Source organism: Glycine soja, chromosome 2, assembly GCF_004193775.1.
Source record: "Glycine soja cultivar W05 chromosome 2, ASM419377v2, whole genome shotgun sequence".
Classification (NCBI taxonomy): Eukaryota; Viridiplantae; Streptophyta; class Magnoliopsida; order Fabales; family Fabaceae; genus Glycine; species Glycine soja.
Window position 1 is genome coordinate 8,155,135 of NC_041003.1, and position 19,956 is coordinate 8,175,090.

At 34.9% G+C, this 19,956-nt stretch overlaps 1 protein-coding gene and 2 pseudogenes across 2 annotated transcripts; 2 read left to right on the forward strand and 1 right to left on the reverse strand.

Annotated features, from left to right (window-relative positions):
- The first annotated feature begins 654 nt into the window (after positions 1 to 654).
- Positions 655 to 6,429, forward strand: LOC114385213 (annotated as a pseudogene).
- Positions 6,430 to 10,418: 3,989 nt separating this feature from the next.
- Positions 10,419 to 14,273, reverse strand: LOC114385235 (annotated as a pseudogene).
- Positions 14,274 to 14,553: 280 nt separating this feature from the next.
- On the forward strand, positions 14,554 to 19,618 carry LOC114385221 (geranylgeranyl transferase type-1 subunit beta-like). 2 transcript variants are annotated; one of them, XM_028345245.1, is made up of 11 exons: positions 14,554 to 14,905; positions 15,042 to 15,117; positions 15,202 to 15,260; positions 15,373 to 15,512; positions 15,703 to 15,758; positions 15,862 to 15,938; positions 16,080 to 16,125; positions 17,538 to 17,662; positions 17,894 to 17,961; positions 18,052 to 18,139; positions 19,213 to 19,618. In XM_028345245.1, exons 1-11 carry the CDS (start codon positions 14,723 to 14,725, stop codon positions 19,360 to 19,362), a joined length of 1,068 nt encoding a protein of 355 aa, XP_028201046.1. In that variant the 5' UTR covers positions 14,554 to 14,722; the 3' UTR covers positions 19,363 to 19,618. The 2 variants fall into 2 exon arrangements, with proteins under 2 accessions (XP_028201046.1, XP_028201053.1); XM_028345252.1 differs by having other exon boundaries at positions 14,763 to 14,905; positions 15,189 to 15,260.
- The last annotated feature ends 338 nt before the right edge of the window (positions 19,619 to 19,956 follow it).

The window sequence follows — 19,956 nt, forward strand, 5'->3', positions numbered from 1 at the left end:
TTTAACCTAAGAAGAAAAAAAAATCTCTTTCAGTTTCATGATATTTGTAATTTGTAATATCAAGATTATTAATATTTTTAGCTATGTTTTTTAAAGGTTAATGTTGATGGTTAGTTTATTAGTTTTTTAAAACTGTTTAACTTTAAGCATGTGTATGATTTGTTATTGTTTATTTATTGTAAACTCATGTTTATATATGTCATTGGACATTTTCAATGGCATTTGCAATGAATGTTCCTTTGACAAAACAAAAGACTACCAATGTGTTTGTTTCAAGATTTAAAATATTCAATTTTTTTTTGTTATAACTTTCATTTCTACTCTTGTTTTTAAAACAAAAAAGAAGAATTTTGAGTGGATTAGGCCTATTAAACCCAAAGCTAGTAGTGATAAGCAACAAGTCTTAAACAATTTTGAGTGGGTTTGGTTTGGTGGAATGAAGAGGCAGAACGAACGATTCAAAATGGTAAGAGAAGAGAAGGAATGAGCAAAGAGGCAAATGAAAAGCGGAATTAGTTAAGTTGAGGGCCCCATGTAAGAATAGGATATTCTAGTTCTAGACATAGTCTCTCTAAAACCTATATATAGCTCACTTGTTCCATTCAATCATTCATTCATTCATTCATAGAAGCAAGTTAAAGTTACTAAAAAGAAATGGCCAGAAAAGAAGTGGGACCCACCATCGAAATCGACCTTGGCACCACCTACTTATGCGTCGGAGTCTAGTAGCACCACTGCGTCAAAATCATCACCAACGATCAGGGCAACCGTACCACACCCTCTTATGTTGCCTTCACCGATACCGATAATTTAACCTAGATTTTTAACAGGCCTTTTGCATTTTATCCAACTTTATTATTACTATTGTCATCATTAACCTCATTTTTGTTAGCAGTTAAATAACTTTGTCAGTTTCTGTTTTTTGTTTTCAAGTATTAAGTTGACCTATTCTTTAGGGAGTGAGAGCTAAAATTTAGGAAACCACCCACGATTTGCGTGGAGGTGGGACAATTTTTTTTTATTCTCGTATTTCGTATATAGATGTGATTCATCTTTCAGTTTGAATAATACAAACAAGTACAAAAATTTAAAAATATCTTACCTAATTGTGTTCACAATTTGGTATCAGAGCTCCTTCACAGGGGCCTGAACCAAAACAACCGAGTGAGAGTGAGAGAAAACACCTGTGAGTGTGAGTGTTTAGACGAAACCTTGAGAAATGGTGGAATCCATTAAATACGTACAACCTGCAATTCCAAAATTTGATGGGCATTAAGATCACTGGGCAAAGTTAATAGAGAATTTCCTTCAATCAAAGGAATATTGGCACTTGGTAGAACATGGAATTTCCACTGTTCCAGACAAAGCAAACGCATCAAAAGTAGAAATCAAGTTGATGGAAGAACATCAACTGAAGGACTTGAAGATAAAGAATTATCTTTATCAAGCAATTGATAGAGAAATTCTGGACATTATTCTAAATGATGAGACGTCTAAGAATATATGGGATTCAATGAAGTAGAAGTTCCAGGGCTCAACATGGGTGAAACGAGCGCAGCTACAAGCCTTACACAAAGACTTTGAGATGCTACAAATGAAAGAGGGAGAGTCAATGAATTCATACTTTTCTCGGGCGTTGAAAATAGCCAAAAGTATGAAAGCATGTGGAGAAAATATGCAAGAGAGTGTCATAACTGCAAAAATTTTGTGATCTATGACAACGAAGTTTAACTACGTGGTGTGCCCTATTGAAGAACCCAACAACATGGATACCATGACAATAGACGAACTACAAAGTAGTCTATTGGTTCACGAGCAGAGAATGATGTCTCCAGCAGAAGAGGAGCAGGTCATGTAGATTGTGGCTGATGAGAAAAGTGGAAGAGGTAGTGGAAGAGGGAGAAGTAAAGGGTCTTTCTGAGGCAGAGGAAGGGGAAGACAGGCATTCAACAAGGCTGAGGTTGAATGCTTCAAATGCCACAAGCTTGGAAACTTTCAATATGATTGTCCTGTGTGGAGAAGAAAGCAAATTATGCTGAGATGGAAGATAAAGAGGAACAAGAGGATGAGATCTTGTTAATGACCTTCGTAGACTACAAAGAAGGGAAGAAGGATGAGTGGTTTCTAAACTCAGGATGCAGCAACCACATGAGTAGTAACAAGGAGAGGTTCTCAGAATTAGATGAGAACTTTCGGCACAAAGTAAGGCTTGGTAATGATACTCACATAGTTGTGAAGGGGAAAGGTAGTGTTCAGATGGTTGTGAATGGGATTATACATGTAATCACACATGTATATTATGTTCCTGAACTCAAGAAGTGCAATGTTGTTCATCCTAAGAGAGGCCTGATCATGGAAGTAAACATGAGTGGAAACATAATGTTTGTGCCGACAGCAACTATGGGAGCGGAAACTACAACACGTCTTCAGGTGGATTTAGAGGATAATTCTCAACTATGGCATAATCGGCTAGGACATTTAAGCTATGATGGCTTAAAAACTCTTCTCTCTAAACAAATGGTGAAAAGGTTGTCTTCTATCACAACTCCCAGAAATATTTGTGCACATTGTCTAGCAGGGAAACAACACCGAAATGCAATGCCAAAGAAAATTCTATGGAGAGCATCAAAGAAGCTACAGTTTGTTCATGCTGACATATGCGGGCCTATTCAGCCAACATTAAGCAGTAACAAGAGATATATCCTGAGTTTTATTGATGATTTATCACGTAAAACTTGGGTATATTTTTTGAGTGAGAAATCAAAAACTCTTTCTTTCTTTAAAAGTTTCAAAGCACTGGTTGAAAAAAAGGTTGGAGAAAGCATTATCTGCTTACGAACAGATAGGGGAGGAGAATTTACTTCCAAGGTGTTTGAAGAATTTTGTAGAAACCAAGGCATAAGGAGACAATTGATCTCTACCTACACTCCCCAGTAGAATGGGGTTATTGAAAGGAAAAATATAACCATCATGAATATGGTTCACTCAATGCTGATTGGGAGACAGGTTCCCAAAAAATTTTGGCCAGAAGCAACAAAATGGTGTGTTCACATTCTGAATAGAAGTCTCATAGCAGTAGTGCAGGACAAAACCCCTGATGAAGCATGGAGTGGAGTGGAACCTTTTGTTGATTATTTTTGGGTATTTGGTTGCCTAGCTCATGTTCATACACCAGACCAACAACGATTTAAGTTGGATGACAAGAGTAAGCAATGTGTTTTGTTTGGTGTCAGTGATGAATCCAAGGCATACAGATTATTTGATCCAGTCAACAGAAAGATTATAATCAGCAAAGATGCAATCTTTAAAGGACAAAAGAATTGGAATTGGGAGTAGAATGAAGAAGAAAATCAACAAGACATTGTTAACTGGGGGGAAAATGAAGAATATGACACTGAGGAGTGGACTACACAAAGGTATTTGCACCAGTTGCCAAACTAGACACTATACACATAATACTTTCAATGGCTGCACAATATGGCTGGAACATTTTTCAGTTGGATGTGAAAAGTACATTTCTTCATGGAGAGCTCAAAGAAGAGATATATGTACAGCAGCTAGTTGGATTTATGAAGAAGGGTAAAGAAGATAAGGTGTACAAGTTGAGAAAAGCACTGTATGGGCTCAAACAAGCACCAATAGCCTGGTACAACAAGATAGAAGCATACTTTGTGCGAAATGGATTTGAAAGATGTTTTTGTGAACATACATTGTTTACAAAATCAACAAAAGGAGGTAAAATTTTAATTGTGAGCTATATGTAGATGATTTAATATACACTGGAAATTATGGGAATATGTGTGATGATTTTAAAAGCTCCATGATGTCGAAATTTGACATGACTGATCTAGGGAGGATGCGGTATTTTCTTGGAGTTGAAATTTTGCAGAATGCACATGGAATTTTTATATGTCAAAGGAAGTATGCTCAGGAGGTGTTATCTCGGTTTGGCATGAAGGATTGTAATACAGTCAAGAATCCGATTGTTCCAGGAACAAAGTTGTCAAGTAATGATGCAGGGACTAAAGTGGATGCTACATTATTCAAACAAGTAGTTGGAAGCCTTATGTACTTGACTGCAACCCAACTAGACTTGATGTATGGAGTCAGCTTAATCAGCAGATTCATGGCTAATCCCACAAAAACTCACTTGTTTGCAGCCAAAAGAATTTTGAGGTACCTAAAAGGCACTACTGAATTTGGGATATTCTACAAGAAAGAGGAAAACACAAAAATAGTTGCTTATACAGACAATGATTTTGCTGGAGACATAGAGAATAGGAAGAACACGTCTGGATTTGTGTTTTCATTAGGAGCCGGAGCAGTTTCATGGTCTTCCAAGAAGCAGCCAATGGTAACATTGTCTACAACAGAAGCAGAGTACATAGCCGTTGCATCCTGTGCATGTCAATGTATCTGGATTAAAAGAATATTGGAGACCTTTGGTTTCAAGGAACAAAAAAATATTTTAGTTTTATGTGATATCAATTCAGCTATTCAGTTGTATGAAAATCCAGTATTTCATGGAAGGAAGCATCAAGATGAGTTACTGCAGCACTCAGAATCAATTGGCTAACATAATGACTAAGCCACTCAAATGGGAACAGTTCTTAAACCTTAGAAGCATGTTGGGCATGATTGAAGCATCAGAAGTAAACTAAATGTTTTTTTTGGCATCTAGTTTAAGGGAGGGAATGTTAGCAATTAAATAACTTTGTTAGTTTCTATTTTTTGTTTTCAAGTATTAAGTTGACCTATTCTTTAGGGAGTGAGAGTTAAAATTTAGGAAACCACCCACGATTTGCGTGGAGGTGGGACATTTTTTTATTCTCGTATTTCCTATATAGATGTGATTCATCTTCCAGTTTGAATAATACAAACGGGTCCAGAAATTTAAAAATATCTTACCTAATTGTGTTCACATTTTTTACCAGTAGTGTGTAGTTTGGTTATACAACATTATTCATCCAAATTGAACTCAACCAAACATGAGTTAGGGTTAGTCTTTCTTTTTCATATTAGCTAAAAGAAATGTAAAATGATATAAAGGTGTTTAAATTAGTATAATTTTGGTGCGTTCTTTGATTTTGTTAAAAATTACGGACCACAATCTCGGAAGAACCTTGATGACATTGTGGTCAGCGTGGACCGTTTTTTTAAAATCTTAGATTATTTTATTAAAATGAGCTAATGCATATGTTGGGGAAATTATTTATAAAATATCAATTCTTTTAATATACATCAATTAAGAATAGTTTTTTTTAATCATATGAAATAGTTGTTTCACTGTTTTGTATGTTTATAGTGTAGAAGGTTTTTATTTTAATGTGGTGTGTGATTTGTAAGTTGATGTTTGGTATGATTGTTGATGATTGGGGGTTGTTATTTTGCAGATGCCAAGAGGTTGATTGGTAGGAGAGTTAGCGACCCTTCTATTCATAGTGATATGAAGTTGTGGCCATTTAAGGTTATTGCTGGTGCTGGTGAGAAACCCATGATTGGTGTCAATTACAAGGGTAAGGAAAAGCAATTTTCTACTGAGGAAATCTCCTCTATGGTCCTAACAAAGATGCGGAAGATTGCAGAGGCTTACCTTGGGTCGACTGTGAAGAATGCCTTTGTTACTGTGCCTGCTTACTTCCATGATTCTCAGCGTCAAGCCAGCAAAGATGTTGGTGTCATTACTGGCCTCAATGTTATGAGAATAATAAATGAGCCAACTGTTGTTGCAATTGCATTAGGACTAGACAAGAAAGCCACTAGTGTTGGTGAGAAGAATGTCTTGATCTTTGATCTTGGAGGTGGCACCTTTGATGTTTCTTTCTTCACCATTTTGATAATAGAATGGTGAACCACTTTGTACAAGAGTTCAAAAGGAAGAACAAGAGGGAGATTACTGGAAACCCAAGAGCCTTGAGAAGGTTAAGAACTTCTTGTGAGAGAGCAAAGAGGACACTCTCATCCACTGCTCAGACCACTATTGAGATTGATTCTCTGTTTGAGGGCATTGACTTCTATTCAACCATCACTCGTGCTAGGTTTGAGGAGCTCAACATGAACCTTTTTAGGAAATGTATGGAGCCTGTGGAGAAGTGTCTTAGGGAAGCAAAGATGAGCAAGATCACCGTTCATGATGTTGTCCTCGTTGGTGGCTCTACAAGGATTCCTAAAGTTCAGCAGTTGTTGCAAGACTTCTTCAATAGGAAAGATCTATGCAAGAACATTAACCCCAATGAAGTCGCTGCTTATGGAGTTGCTGTCCAGGCAACTATATTGAGTGGTGAAGGAAATGAGAAGGTTCAAGATTTGTTGCTTTTGGATTTTACCCCATTGTCTTTGGGTTTGGAAACTGCTGGAGATGTCATGACTGTATTGATTCTAAGGAATACTACCATTCCTATTAAGGAGGAACAAGATTTCTCTACATAATCTAGGCCATAAATCTGGGTATAGCCTTTGGCTACCAATCGAGCTTTGAGGCGATCAATCTGTCCATTGGCCCCAACTTTTATAGCATATACCCATTGACAACCAACATGTTTCTTGCCTGGGGGAAAAGGAACCAGCTCCCAAGTACCATTATGCTCCAAAGCCTGCATTTCATCAATCATGGCTTGTCGCCATCCTGGATGATCAAGTGCTTCACAAAGATTTTTAGGAAGAGAAACAAAAGATAAAGAGGAAACAAAAGAATGGTACAAATATGAGAGACGATGATAACTTAAGAAGTTATAAATAGGATAAGGATTACGTGTAGATCGAGTATCTTTCCTAAGAGCAATGAGCAAGTCAAGATTCTCTTCGGGTAGGTCCATGGTCGGGTTGTCCGTTGGACTAGGGCATGATTCAACTGGTCTTTCATTACCTTCAAGTTCTACGACAAGAATTCGAGGACGAGGTTGATATACGATGGGTGATCTTTGAGTTTGCTCAAGTGGAGGATTATTAGGAATATCTATGGTAGAATCTACAGTTGACTCTGATTCTTGCAAAGAAGGTGATGGACCAAGATAGGGAATAGGAAAAACTTCTTGAAGAGTATTGGACTCAACCATAGAGGGAGAAAAGTATGGTTTTTCTTCAAAAAATGTTACATCTGCAGAGATATAAACGATTGTGAATAGGAGAGTAACATCGGTAACCTTTTTGTAATTTGGAATATCCAAGGAAAACACATTTGATGGCTCGAGCAACAAGCTTATCAAGACCTAGAGACAAGTTATGAACAAAACAGGTGCATCCAAAAATAAGTGGATCAACATGAAACAATGGTTCTTTAGGAAACAAAATGGAATGTGGTATTTTATTTTTAATAGAGGAAGAAGGCATCCGATTTATCAAAAAACAAGTTGTCAAAACTGCATCACCCCAATGTCAGACATGTACATTGGCATGAAGTAATAATGTCCGAGCAGTCTCAACAAGATGCCTATTCTTTCTTTTGGCAATGCCATTCTGTTGAGGAGTATGAGGACAAGAGGACTGATGGAGAATGCCTTGCGTTGGCAAAAAAGAAGAAATAGTAGAAGAAAAGTATTCTTTCACATTATCACTTCTAAGGATCTTAATTGTCTTACCAAACTGAGTTTTAATTTCATTAACAAAAGAAGTGAGAATGGACAAAATTTTATATTGTTCTTTCATTAAGAAAACCCAAGTACATCGAGAAAATTCATCAATGAAAGTAATGAAATATCTATAACCCATAGACGAAACACGACTAGGACCCCATATATCAAAGTGAATAACCGAAAAAGGGGAATCAACACGACTTTCAACATGCCTAAAAGAAGAATGAACCTGCTTTCCTAGTTGACATGAATCACAAAATAGGTCCTTTATTTTTTCAAGACTCAGAACCATTATTTTTAATTTAGATAAATGTGGGTGTCCCAAATGTTCATGAAGGATCTTTGGTGATGTGGCAGCACTGCAAACCCAAGAAAGATTAGGCTTGAGGTAATAAAGACCATGAGATTCATGTCTTACGCCAATCGTCTGACCCGTACCACATTCATGTATGACAAAGGAGTTAGCATCAAATGTTACTGAAAGGACAACCAGGTAAGAGATATTATATTGAAAGGACAACCAGGTATTATATTGAAAGGACAACCAGGTATCAACAAAACAAAGTTTAAAGACAAAGAAAAAATGGGTGATACATGGCTGATTCTTATTGCCGTAACTCTAGAACCATCGGCTAAAGTAATGAAACAAGGAATTTTAGAAGGAGAGAGGGATGAAAATAAAGAACTATTACCAACAATGTGATCAAAAGCACCTGAATCAATTATCCATGGACTTTGATTATTATCAGATTGGGAAATGCAAGCAGTGGAGTTATGACCACTTATAGCAGATGATGTTTGAGATTCCTTGGCGGCTCTTAGCTAGAGATACTCTTGATAGTCAGCCTCCAAAAACTTTATCTCCGATGTTTCAGACTTTGAAATATTCAACGATTTTCTGGGGAATCCATGAATAGAATAACAAGTGTCTTATGTGTGGTCCACTCTCTTACAGTAAGAACATTGAGGGCGACCTCCTCTTCCAGCTTATCCTCCTCGATTTCCATGATCACCTCGTCCCTCTCGATTAGATACCATGGCAGAAGTTTCAATACTTTCAACTGAATTTCCTCCTATTTTTGGTGAGGGGACTCGAAGGAGCCGAGTAATTAAATTCTCTAGAGAATGAACTTTTTGGCCAATTAAGACTTGGTCACGAATATGATCAAAATCTGGATGCATCTCACGTAGTACCAACACCGTATATAGATTAGCAAGTTTCATCTTTATGTCTTCAAGTTTATCGGCTTCCAATGATAATTTTAACTCTTCCACTACAGATTGGGCTTTTGAAACATAGGCAACCATGTCATGATCAGTTTGTTTAAGAATGACCAATTTCTGAGTAGCATCATACAATTGTTGAATATCATTAGCAAAAACACTATGTGCCATATTCCAGAAAGAATAACAAGTTTTGAAGGCTCTGAAATCTGTCAATATAGCTGGATCAATAGACTGCCACAAGAGAGCACAAAGCTGATAATCAAGTTTCTTCCACTACTCACGTTTGTCTTCTAAAATCTTTTATAAGGATTGCTCTAGATGTTCATGATAACCTTGGCCAAGAAACCAAAGTTCAATAGAGGCTGACCATGTTAAATAATTTTTTCAATTCAATTTTTCTAAAGTGATTGTTGGTGTTTCAGAGATAGAGAAGATAGAACCATCAGTTTTCTGAGAGTCTAAAACCATTTCAACACTTGTCAAAGAGTTGTCTAATCGGTGGAAGGGACTTTTGGATATTGAGGTTGCTGTTTGAACAAAGGGACAAAGACGGGACTTTATGTTCTGCTGACCAGATGCATAAACCTTTAAAGAACAAACATGGTGGCTCTGATACCATATTGAAGAGACTAGAGGTTGTGAAATGTTTAAGTGCTTAACCCACTCAGCTGATCTATATTTATATAGACTTAGGGAGTAAATACAATTTGAAATTTACAAGAATATTAATGAATTTATAGTACCTATGTACATGCATGTGAATTCCTAGATACATGAATATGTGACTAACTAGGTACATTAATAACTATTCTTTGATGGAACAACTACCCATACAATGTTGTAATTCCAACACTTTCATATTATAATTGTTTGCGGATGCAATGGCAAAGTTTGAATTGGTTGAAGCTATTTATTTACACTTTTCTTTATTTTTTTTAACTTAGTTCTTGATTTACTTTCATTATTTGCTGGCTGATTCTGGTTGTCACTTTTTCTACAGGTATAGTTTTGGATTATTCAAAAAAGAAAAATATTATGTGTTTTTATATTGAATTCATATTATAAAGTATAAAAATAGTGAAATATTTAAAATAATATTTAGAATATATTAATAATACAATTTTTTTTACACTATCATAATTATGAATTGTCATTTGGACGGTGTAAATTTTTTACAGTGACTACATTTGCTTTGTTTGATTCCTCGTTCACAAGAGTGCTAACGTAGCATTGATCCTATATGAAGTGTGACATAATTACATAAATAAGGCTCGAGAAATATTGGTTTTGATTAAATGGCCACGGCCAGTATAAGGGGAGGGACGGATTTAATTCAAGCACTTAATAATAATAATATTCCCTTTCTGTTGATAGCATTATTGTTAGAATTGAAAAATCAGCAAACAACTGTAGCCAACAGCTCAGTTTTCCTTTATTTGTGACACTTTCAATGACAATAATCAATTTAGTAGCATCACAGTTAGTTTGCAGATATTCTAAATGCATATGTTTGCTTCGACTATCAACATTGTCCACTTAATTTTCATACATAAATCAAACTCGTGGGAATGTTCACAACTTGAGAGGGAGCATACAATATGTTACACCATGTCAGTATGTCAAAATACACCAAAGACTCCTCCAAGTTAATTTACTGTAAGATTTACAAAGAGGTCTATGTACAACCAGGGGTCTATATGAGATTGTCAGGACTTAACAAAATCTTGGTTACAATTACACAGCTATAATTTCAGAAAACATGGGCTGCAGTTTTTAAAATCCCGACCTCTCCATCAAGACGTACTCATACATAAATCTAAATCAGCTTATCAAGTTTGTAAAAGAGTAGTTTAACAAGCCAAGCTTGTATGGGCCTAAGGGTAAAATTAATAGTTGAGACTGCATTATACAATCAAGATGTGCAGTCTCTTGCATGAGTGATTGCCATACCTATAGCTGATAAAAAAAAAATAATACAAAAAAATAGATCCAACCAAGGTATTTATCATTTCTATTTTAGTCCACTAGAGGTTGAAACCTTATTGATGACCTCCTTTTCCATTTCGACTACTTGACTACAGAACATTTCAACATTATTTGCCTCTTCCTTGAACATGAACCTGAATTCTTTCCATTGGTAGCCACCAATACCATCCTTCAAAACTGGACTGGTAACTTTTGCCAGGACATCAAATCCCTTGCGATCAATGGATGTAATATATGTATCCTTAATTCAACACTTGAGGTGAATTCGTTAGTTCTTAAAATTATATTACAAGAACATAAAAGCAGAGGAATTTCTAACGTATAGTAAGATATAGGCTCTACATGTGTAAGCACTGTCAACTTAGTCATCGGATAGTTGATACTATTTCATGGTTTTAATTTGATGTTGTTAAGATAGGCTGGTCTAGGCGCAACGGTAAAGTTGTGCCTTGGTGATAGGCTGATCATGGGCTTGAATCTGGAAACAGCCTGTCAGCCTCTTTGCATATGCAAGAGGAAGGTTGTGTACAATGATCCTTCCTCATACCTCGCCTAGCGAGAAACCTTCACAGAGAACATAATTTAGAGTTCATCAAAGGTGCACAGACAAAACCAGCAAACCAAAAGAAACAATAGAAGTTCTACCATAAGAGTCAAGAAGGATAGACATACATTACATATCTTGACCCTGTGGTATGAAGATATCCAATCTAGCCTTATTTTGGTTAATCCTATTAAACAAGTGGCCTTAATAACTTAAGAGGGAGCGTGAATTAAGTTTAAAAAATTCCCCTAACAATTTTTAATTCTTTCTTTAAAAGAAATATGCAGACTTAATAAGTAATGAACAATTAATTTGATGCTTCTTTAAATGTGCAAAATAAAATTAATTGTTCATTGCTTATTAAGTCTGCATATTTCTTTTAAAGAGAGAATTAAAATTTGTTAGGGGAATTTTTTAAACTTAATTCAGCCCCCCTCCCCCCTCCCTCTTAAGTTATTGAGGCCACTTGTTTAACAAATCCCATCAACAATCTTTGCTGAAAATGATGCTAAACAAGAAACATACAAGACATGTGAATCTTCTGTTACACAAATAAGAGATACTACTTGTATGGATTTACAAACCAGGTATTTACCTAATGGATCAGCTTTGGATGTTTCCAAATCTTCAATATCCACATCAAAGGTGCCTCCGAGGCCATCAACAAATGTGCAAGATCTATGCATTAAACTCTTAGATTAGATGCAACAGAGATTTAGAGGTATGTTGGAAGTTAGGTTTTGGAGGGGAGGACAAATTTTTATTTCAGATAAATAATTTAAAATTTGTGTTTTTTTTAAATAAAAGAAAAAAAAGACAGATTAACAAGAATTTATTGTATTGATTTTTTGTTTATATTTATAAACATATAAAATTCACTTAATTTAAAAATAAAATATTTTCCCCTTCTTCCCTTCCCCTTAAAAACCCAACTCCCGAAAATAAGATTTCTTAACTTCTTTTGTAGTTTAATGATGGTCCTGATCATACTCTATCGAATGCAGGATGAGAAAATTTTTCTGAAGATTAATTCAGGAAAACTTTCTAAATAAATGACTTCTGTAAAAGCCCTGTTAGCAGATGCATACAGTACAAGATCATGGCCAATCCTCCAACGCAACATATTAGACCCTTTTACAGGTTTTTAAATTCTAATTTCTTTCACAGTAACCATTACTTGAGTGTCATAAGACTCAAAACCAAGTATTGCCAATTCACCAAAACTTTATCAACTTGAAAATTGTAAAACCAAAAGCTTCACAGAAGGAAACAAAACAGTGATTATGCTCATTCTCCCTCCCACGATGAGAGTGTATATGTTATATAACAAATTGATATTCCACATGGTAAACTTGTACATGGACAACTGTTCAGGATTGGTGCAAGAGTCAACCTAGATGCTAGAACAAGATGAGCTTTGCCTTCATCTAGTGAAATAGCAATTGAAGATATAGATGTTTTTGGGGTCAAGATTTAAGAGATAGATTTAAACATACAAGCTCTTACCTCGTTTTAAATCTATATATTGTGTATCTTTCATTGTCTCCCAATAGATCCTGAAGATTATCACTTTGTGATGTACTGCTACTAGCACTAGAACTTAGTACACCAGAAACAGTGCAAGTGAACTCTTTGATTGCTTTTTCTCAGATAGTATGACTTCCTGAAGTTTTTCTGCAAGAGACTTAGCCTACACAAAGATCAATAACTTGAGTAAAACTCTAGAACAACTCTACAGCAATATGCAGAATTCTGTTGTCACTTGCTAATATTATGATAAAGGACAAGCATATACAAAATTGATGCAGCATTACCTTATCTTCTTTAAGAGGAAGAACATCCCCAGATAAAGCAATCCGTGCTGGTACTGCAGCATGGGAATAAAACAACCAATTAGCTTATATCTTCATTTCTTCTAATTATATGAAAAACAGAAAGCAGGCTCCATTAGGACAAAAGCCTTTATTATTACTTTTTACAGTGAATCAAGCTAGGGTGTAAAAATTTTCTCATACAGGATAATATTGGAGTTTCAAAAGAAAACATATATATTCCATGCACGACCTTTTTCAATGATTTCAATAATACTCCTAGTGGACCTGGATAGGGGCTGCTCACAGCAAATGAACCACGCTCATCAATGATTGTGTTCTGCATACAACAAAAATCAAATGTGTCATCCTTGCAACTATACAATATATTCAGATGATTTCTAGCACATCTAATCTCATTCTCATAAGCACACCAAAAAATAAAAAAAGGATTTCATCCACTAGATGGTAGCCTTATACATTTCAGGGGGAAAGAAGCAAACATACCACATTATGCAAATCCTTTTCTGGCACCCAAAGGTATGGCTCCCCTTCTAACTACGTACTTAACCTTAGATGTATGGATATTCCCCTTGCTGTTGAAATCATGCAAAAACAGCAATGATTCATTAGCAAAGTACTAATACTGCACCAGAATCATCACACCACATGCCCTTAATTTTTGACACATAAAAGAGAGAGAGAACTTTATACAACATGTTAATTTTTGCAAGCAAAAGAAAAAGGGAAGGGGGGGGGGGGGGGGGGGGGGGGGGGGGAGAGGAGGGGAATGGACACCTTCCTTTGCCATCTGGTTTGATAGTATTAAGGAAACCTTGCCAGTTTGATGCCAATATATTCTGCATGCATAACAAGGCAACTTATATGGGTTGAAATGATACAGAAAGTGAATAACTTTATGACGCCATTGTGATAAGGAAGGTATGAAATTTGAAGCGAAAAGAGAGAGAGGAAGAACCTTGCATTTCTCAGCGAATGTCAAGACAGTTGCTTTGTTGCGTTTCATGGGTCTGAAGAGTGCACACCACCTGCTCGATAAAACTACACTATACTACTATAGTTTATCAGGGTCTGCTACCAAGGCATTGGACAAGCTGATTTATGTTTTCACAGGATGAATATTTATTTATATAACTATAATAATTAATGATAATAAATATTTTAAATTTATGTAAATTATATTATAATTAAAACTTATAATAAATAAAAATTTTAAAATATATAAATTAGTATATTTTAAATTTATAATAATTGATGAATATTCTGATATAAAATATACAATTTAAAAATTAAATATATAGATAAAGTCATAAAGATAAAAAAAAAAAAAACAAATGATAACCTATAAAATGCACTTTCCAACAGAAAAGGAGCATTGAAAATTCTTTGCTTAGAAGTTAGAAGCTTCATGTTTATAGGATAAAATTCTTTACTTTAGTCATTCTCTGACCTAAAGCAATATATCCACCAAACTGTTAAGTGTTAACAAACATTGCTAAAACTAAATGTTATAGTTCTGATTCTGATTTCTCACTAGTAAAATTGAGGATCGGCATTCAGCAATGATGAATTCCACAGAAGAAGAGTATCGTGGCTGCGAGATTATGGAGAAAGATGTTCATGTCACGTTTCTCGAGTTAATGTACTATTTACTCCCATCTCCGTACGAGTCCCAAGAGATCAACCATCTCACTCTCGCTTACTTTGTCATCTCTGGACTTGACATCCTCGACTCTCTCCACAAAGTACTCACAATATTATCCTATTCCTATGTTTTTGTTTTACTTTACCTATGCTGTTATTATTGTTACCATGCTCCTTATTCATCTGTATTCTCATGTGTTTCTTCTCTTGTTTTTTGTTCCTTTTGTGTTATTTAAGGTTGCGAAGGATGCTGTTGTCAGTTGGGTTTTGTCCTTCCAAGCTCACCCCGGTGCCAAGACTGATCTCAATGATGGTATCTATGCAAATGCACTTGTTGGCTCGATTTGATCTCCGAAATTTGATTTTTAACTGATCCATTTGAAGGGTTTTGCTGTAGGGCAATTCTATGGCTTTCATGGATCCAAAACTTCACAGTTTCCTCCAGATGAGAATGGGGTATGGAAAAGTTTGAAATTTGAAAGTGCTAAACTTTTTTTTTTCTGTTGATGGAGCCTTGGAGGATCCTGATTTCTTTATGTTGGTTTTTTTCTTTTTCCTAATTTTGAAGGTTTTGATTCACAACAACAGTCACTTGGCAAGTACTTATTGTGCCATTTCCATATTGAAAATTGTTGGTTATGAATTGTCCAATCTTGACTCTGAAACAATTGTGACTTCTATGAGGAACCTTCAACAGCCTGATGGAAGGTATGGTTTTGAAACTTGGACTAGAGCTGTGGCCTTTATACTTGTGCAATGGTAAAATTAGTAAAATTCACAGCCATTTTTCAATTTTGTGGTATGTGGTTCCCCAGGTTTATTTCAAGACTTACATCCCTAATGATATGCTTAAGTGGAATTATTTCATATTTCTTAACTTTCTGATCTAAGTTGACAGTTTCATTCCGATTCATACTGGAGGCGAAACAGATCTTAGGTTTGTGTATTGTGCAGGTAAGAGAAATAAAGTCATGAAATGATGATGCTAGCTAATAGCTATTTAGTTGATTAATAATCCTGGATATATTATATATTTTTAACTAATTGACTGTATCAGCTGCCATCTGTTTCATGTTGGATAACTGGAGTGGCATGGACAAGGAGAAAACCAAGGATTACATATTACGTTGCCAGGTATGTGAAGCTAGTGCATCAACTGGTGATGGTATACGAAAATTATCTCAGGATTGTACTATATTCTGGACATACATGTTTGTTGAAAATGTGTGTACATAAATGAAATTGATATTTTTTTTTCTTTTCTATTTTTTCTAGTCTTATGATGGTGGCTTTGGATTAGTTCCTGGTGCAGAATCGCATGGTGAGTTGAAACAATCATTTATCACAGTTTAGATGTAATTCTGTGTTATGAGAGAGGTCACTGTAATGCTGTTAGTCATATCAAGTTATTGGAATCTTTTGCCTGAAGTTTTTTTATGCTATTGTCCATCACATGATAGATTTGTTTGATACAATGTTTAAATTGCTCTTGGTTGGTAGGATGTTGAAATCTAGGACTTAACGCTGGTACAATCTGAAAAGGATATTTTTTTTCCTTTTAGAAGATATTATTTGTGAGATTTAAAATTGCTTCATGAAATTCTACAGATTAAGTATGAAATTTCGAGTGTAAAGTTTTAGCCCTTCCCCTTTGGTTGGCTCGACAGATTAGTTTTGACATTTGGGAGTATCTTTCATTAAAATATTGATTGTGGATTGCCTTCTTAACTAGCCTCAACATTTTTATCGATACTTTTTGTTATGGTCAAGGTTATTGAATTGAAATTCAAATTGTGAATCGTAAATCATATTAAATCTTAAGATTCAGATACATAATGAAAAACAACTTAAAAATATATCATGTAGATGATATATAGTGCTTAATGTAATAATTTTTAACTAGAAAATGACCAAAAGCCTCACAAAACAAAATCATGAATAATAACTTAGTGTGTGAAGCCTCTATTTTATTTATAATTGAAATACAGAGGCAATGATACAATCAAATAGAGTGGATAGAATGAGTGAGTGGCTGTGTGAAACCCTTTAGTTTGTAAGAATGAAAATAGAACATCTGAATAATCAAATAGAATGTGTTTAGTGGTGCTTTTTTAGTTCCTTTTATTTAACAATTGAATTGTATTTGACTTTTCCATTTGTTTTATAAGAAAAGGTGAAAGAAAAGTAATAAGTTTAGAAATAATGAATTGTTGAATCTTGTAATTTATAATCATGATAAGCAATCACTTTGATTCATTCATATATCATAAGATTCATAGTCATTTTTACATGATATGATTATAAATCACTGGATAGCCAGCAAATCATATCAAATGGTGTGATTCAAATTGCAAATCATATATGATTCTAATAACTACAGTCGTGATTTTGTTTACACTCGAGTATTGACATAGTAGGAGTGACTTTGTCAGTCTGATATCCTTATCAACCAACCAGTTGACTGTTATCCTGTATCCTTGTGGTGGCCAGTTTAATACTTGTAGGCTTGTTGTGGTTCTTATTGGCCAGTTAAGTAACAGGCACAATGATAACAAACTTCTCAAGCCCCAATCAATTTAAATTGTGTTTTTTGAATATTAATGATTCTGGTTCATGCCTGTTGGTTTTTTTTTTGTCCTGTGTGTGCATCTTGAAAGGTGATCTTCATCAATCATTTAATGTTTATTAATTCTTAAATGATATTTATCAACATTACTTTTTTTAGTGTCACAGGAGGTGCAACTTATTGTGCTATGGCATCTCTCCGATTAATGGGATTCATTGAAGATAATATTCTCTCAAGTTGTGCTTCATCTTCTTTGATAGATGCGCCATTGCTGCTGGACTGGATCTTGCAGGTTTGTACATTTGAACTCTTTCAATGGAATCTGATTAGATTGTATTAGTTTGTAAATGAACATATTGCACCAAAGGTCATTTTCTAGAGCTGTTTATTGGCAAATGCCTTTCATATAATGGCTTGAATATTTTTCTTTATTGATCAGTGAACACTTAAAACTTGGTTAAATTTAAGTGGTTGAATTGTTTTCCCGTAGATCAAGATTCACTAGTTCTGTCTTCTTTTTCAGAGGCAGGGAACTGATGGGGGTTTTCAAGGTAGACCAAATAAATCTAGCGATACATGTTATGCATTTTGGTAAGCACAGTATGGAGCCTTAATCAATTTTTATGGTATGGCTTTATTTGCTAGTTGTCAAAGCCTTGACAAGCATCATATGTTTGTTAGGATTGGAGCCGTTTTAAGGATTTTGGGGGGCTTCAAATTTGTTGACAATAAGGCTCTACGTGGATTTTTGCTTTCTTGTCAATATAAGGTACAATACCTAGCAGTCTATTTTCCATACATTGTATTGTAGTTGTAGGCTTGACATATTATATTTATAACACAAAAATGATAGGAAATGAAAGGAAAGGTAAATGGTAATAGTGATTTAAGTTAAACCTGATTTTTGTTGTTGAGATTACTGAGGAAGACATAAGTTACTCCATTTTCATTTATTAGATTTTTAATTTCCTTTTCTCCGTCTTTCTTCCTTTACTTTTGATGTTTTAAGGTTATAGTATTGTCAAAAGCATCATAGTAAATTTTATGCATTCTGTATTTGATTCTAGTTGAAAAAGATTTCTTTACAATAATGTGGCCTCTTTAATTACCTCTCCCTTCTATTAAGTTTTAAGCAAGGCAGTGCCAGAAAATTTACTTGGATCAAAGATGCAAAGAATCAGGAAGTTACTGTATGTTGAATCCTTCTAGTTATAATGGTGTCTTACACATGGATTTGTTACTTCTTATGGAACTTGCCCACAATAAATAAGAAGAAGCTAAGGCTTGTAACCTTGTCAATTTGTAGCAATGATGCCTGTCAGACTGAGTATTATTTTGGTTAGGTTGGACTACTCGTGCTTTAAAGAAAACCATTGGTTTAGTAACTTTAGTCCACCCATTGAAAAGAAAAACCAACTTCACCTGGGCCTTGTTTGTATAAACTTTTCTATAAGCACTTATAGAAGAAGTAAATAAGAGGGGAAAATGACCATCATAAGCTAAAATTAGCTTATGCATAAGTTAAAATCAGCTTTTGGAGCTAAAATGAGTGAGCTTCAACAAATTAGCTAATTTGCTTATAGGAGAAGCTTAAATCATTTTTCGCTTGTATTCTCTTCTCCTATAAATGTTTATGAAGTTTATCCAAATTGGACCTTACTTAACAATTGGTGAACTGAGGATTTTAAATTCATCTCAAGAGCATTAGATTTTTTTTTTCTTCCTTTCAGGATATCTGAAGGGGAGGGGGGGGGGGGGGGGGGTGGGAACCTATTTATGTGATATTAGTAAATGTACTAGTTTGGGAACTCATGTTTTAGTGCTTATATTTGTTTTCACCAGTATGGTGGTTTCAGCAAATTCCCTGGGGAGTATCCAGACCTATACCACTCCTACTATGGATTCACTGCTTTCAGCCTGTTGGAAGAATCTGGCTTGAAATCACTTTTTTCGGAACTGGGAATCACTGAAAATGCTGCACTGGCACTCTAGCTTAGATTCAGAAATGGATGTACCTTTATACCTGACATTTCTTACATATTATATGAACCTCTCAGCACTAATCCACTCTTACTGGACTTTTTTTTTTATTCTTTCACAAATTTAGGTGGAGTGTAAATTTTCCATTTCATTTGATTGTATTTGTGTGCATTAATTCAGGTAATTGGACCTCTTCTATTTAGAACAAGCTTTTTTTGTATTGCTTTCTTTTTGTTTTATTTACATTTCGATGAAGTTTATTATTGAATATGTTAATTTGAAGTTCAGCATAATGATTGGTAAATGTAAAATTATGGAGTATAAATAAAAGATTACAATTTTATTTCAGTGAATAATAATAAATAGTAATAATCGTGATGATGGTTCTCAACAGTAACAGCAATTCAGTTAGGAAGTCTGTTAGCTTAGTTTTCTGTTATTCAGTTAGGAAGTTAGTTAGATTAGTTTTCTGTTGTAACTAACTAGCTTCTTTACCAAGCTTCACTTGTATATAAGGATACTGATATGCTTAATAAAGTTGCTTAAGCTGTTTCTGATCATTTTTGAGCTTTTCTTCTTTCAAGCTTCTATTCCATGGCCGTTCAT

Coding starts and splice junctions, on each gene's coding strand:
- LOC114385221 (XM_028345245.1), top strand. CDS start 14,723: ATGATGAATTCCACAGAAGAAGAGTATCGTGGCTGCGAGATTATGGAG. Junction 14,906..15,041: donor TCCTCGACTCTCTCCACAAA/GTACTCACAATA, acceptor GTGTTATTTAAG/GTTGCGAAGGATGCTGTTGT. Junction 15,939..16,079: donor ATTACATATTACGTTGCCAG/GTATGTGAAGCT, acceptor TATTTTTTCTAG/TCTTATGATGGTGGCTTTGG.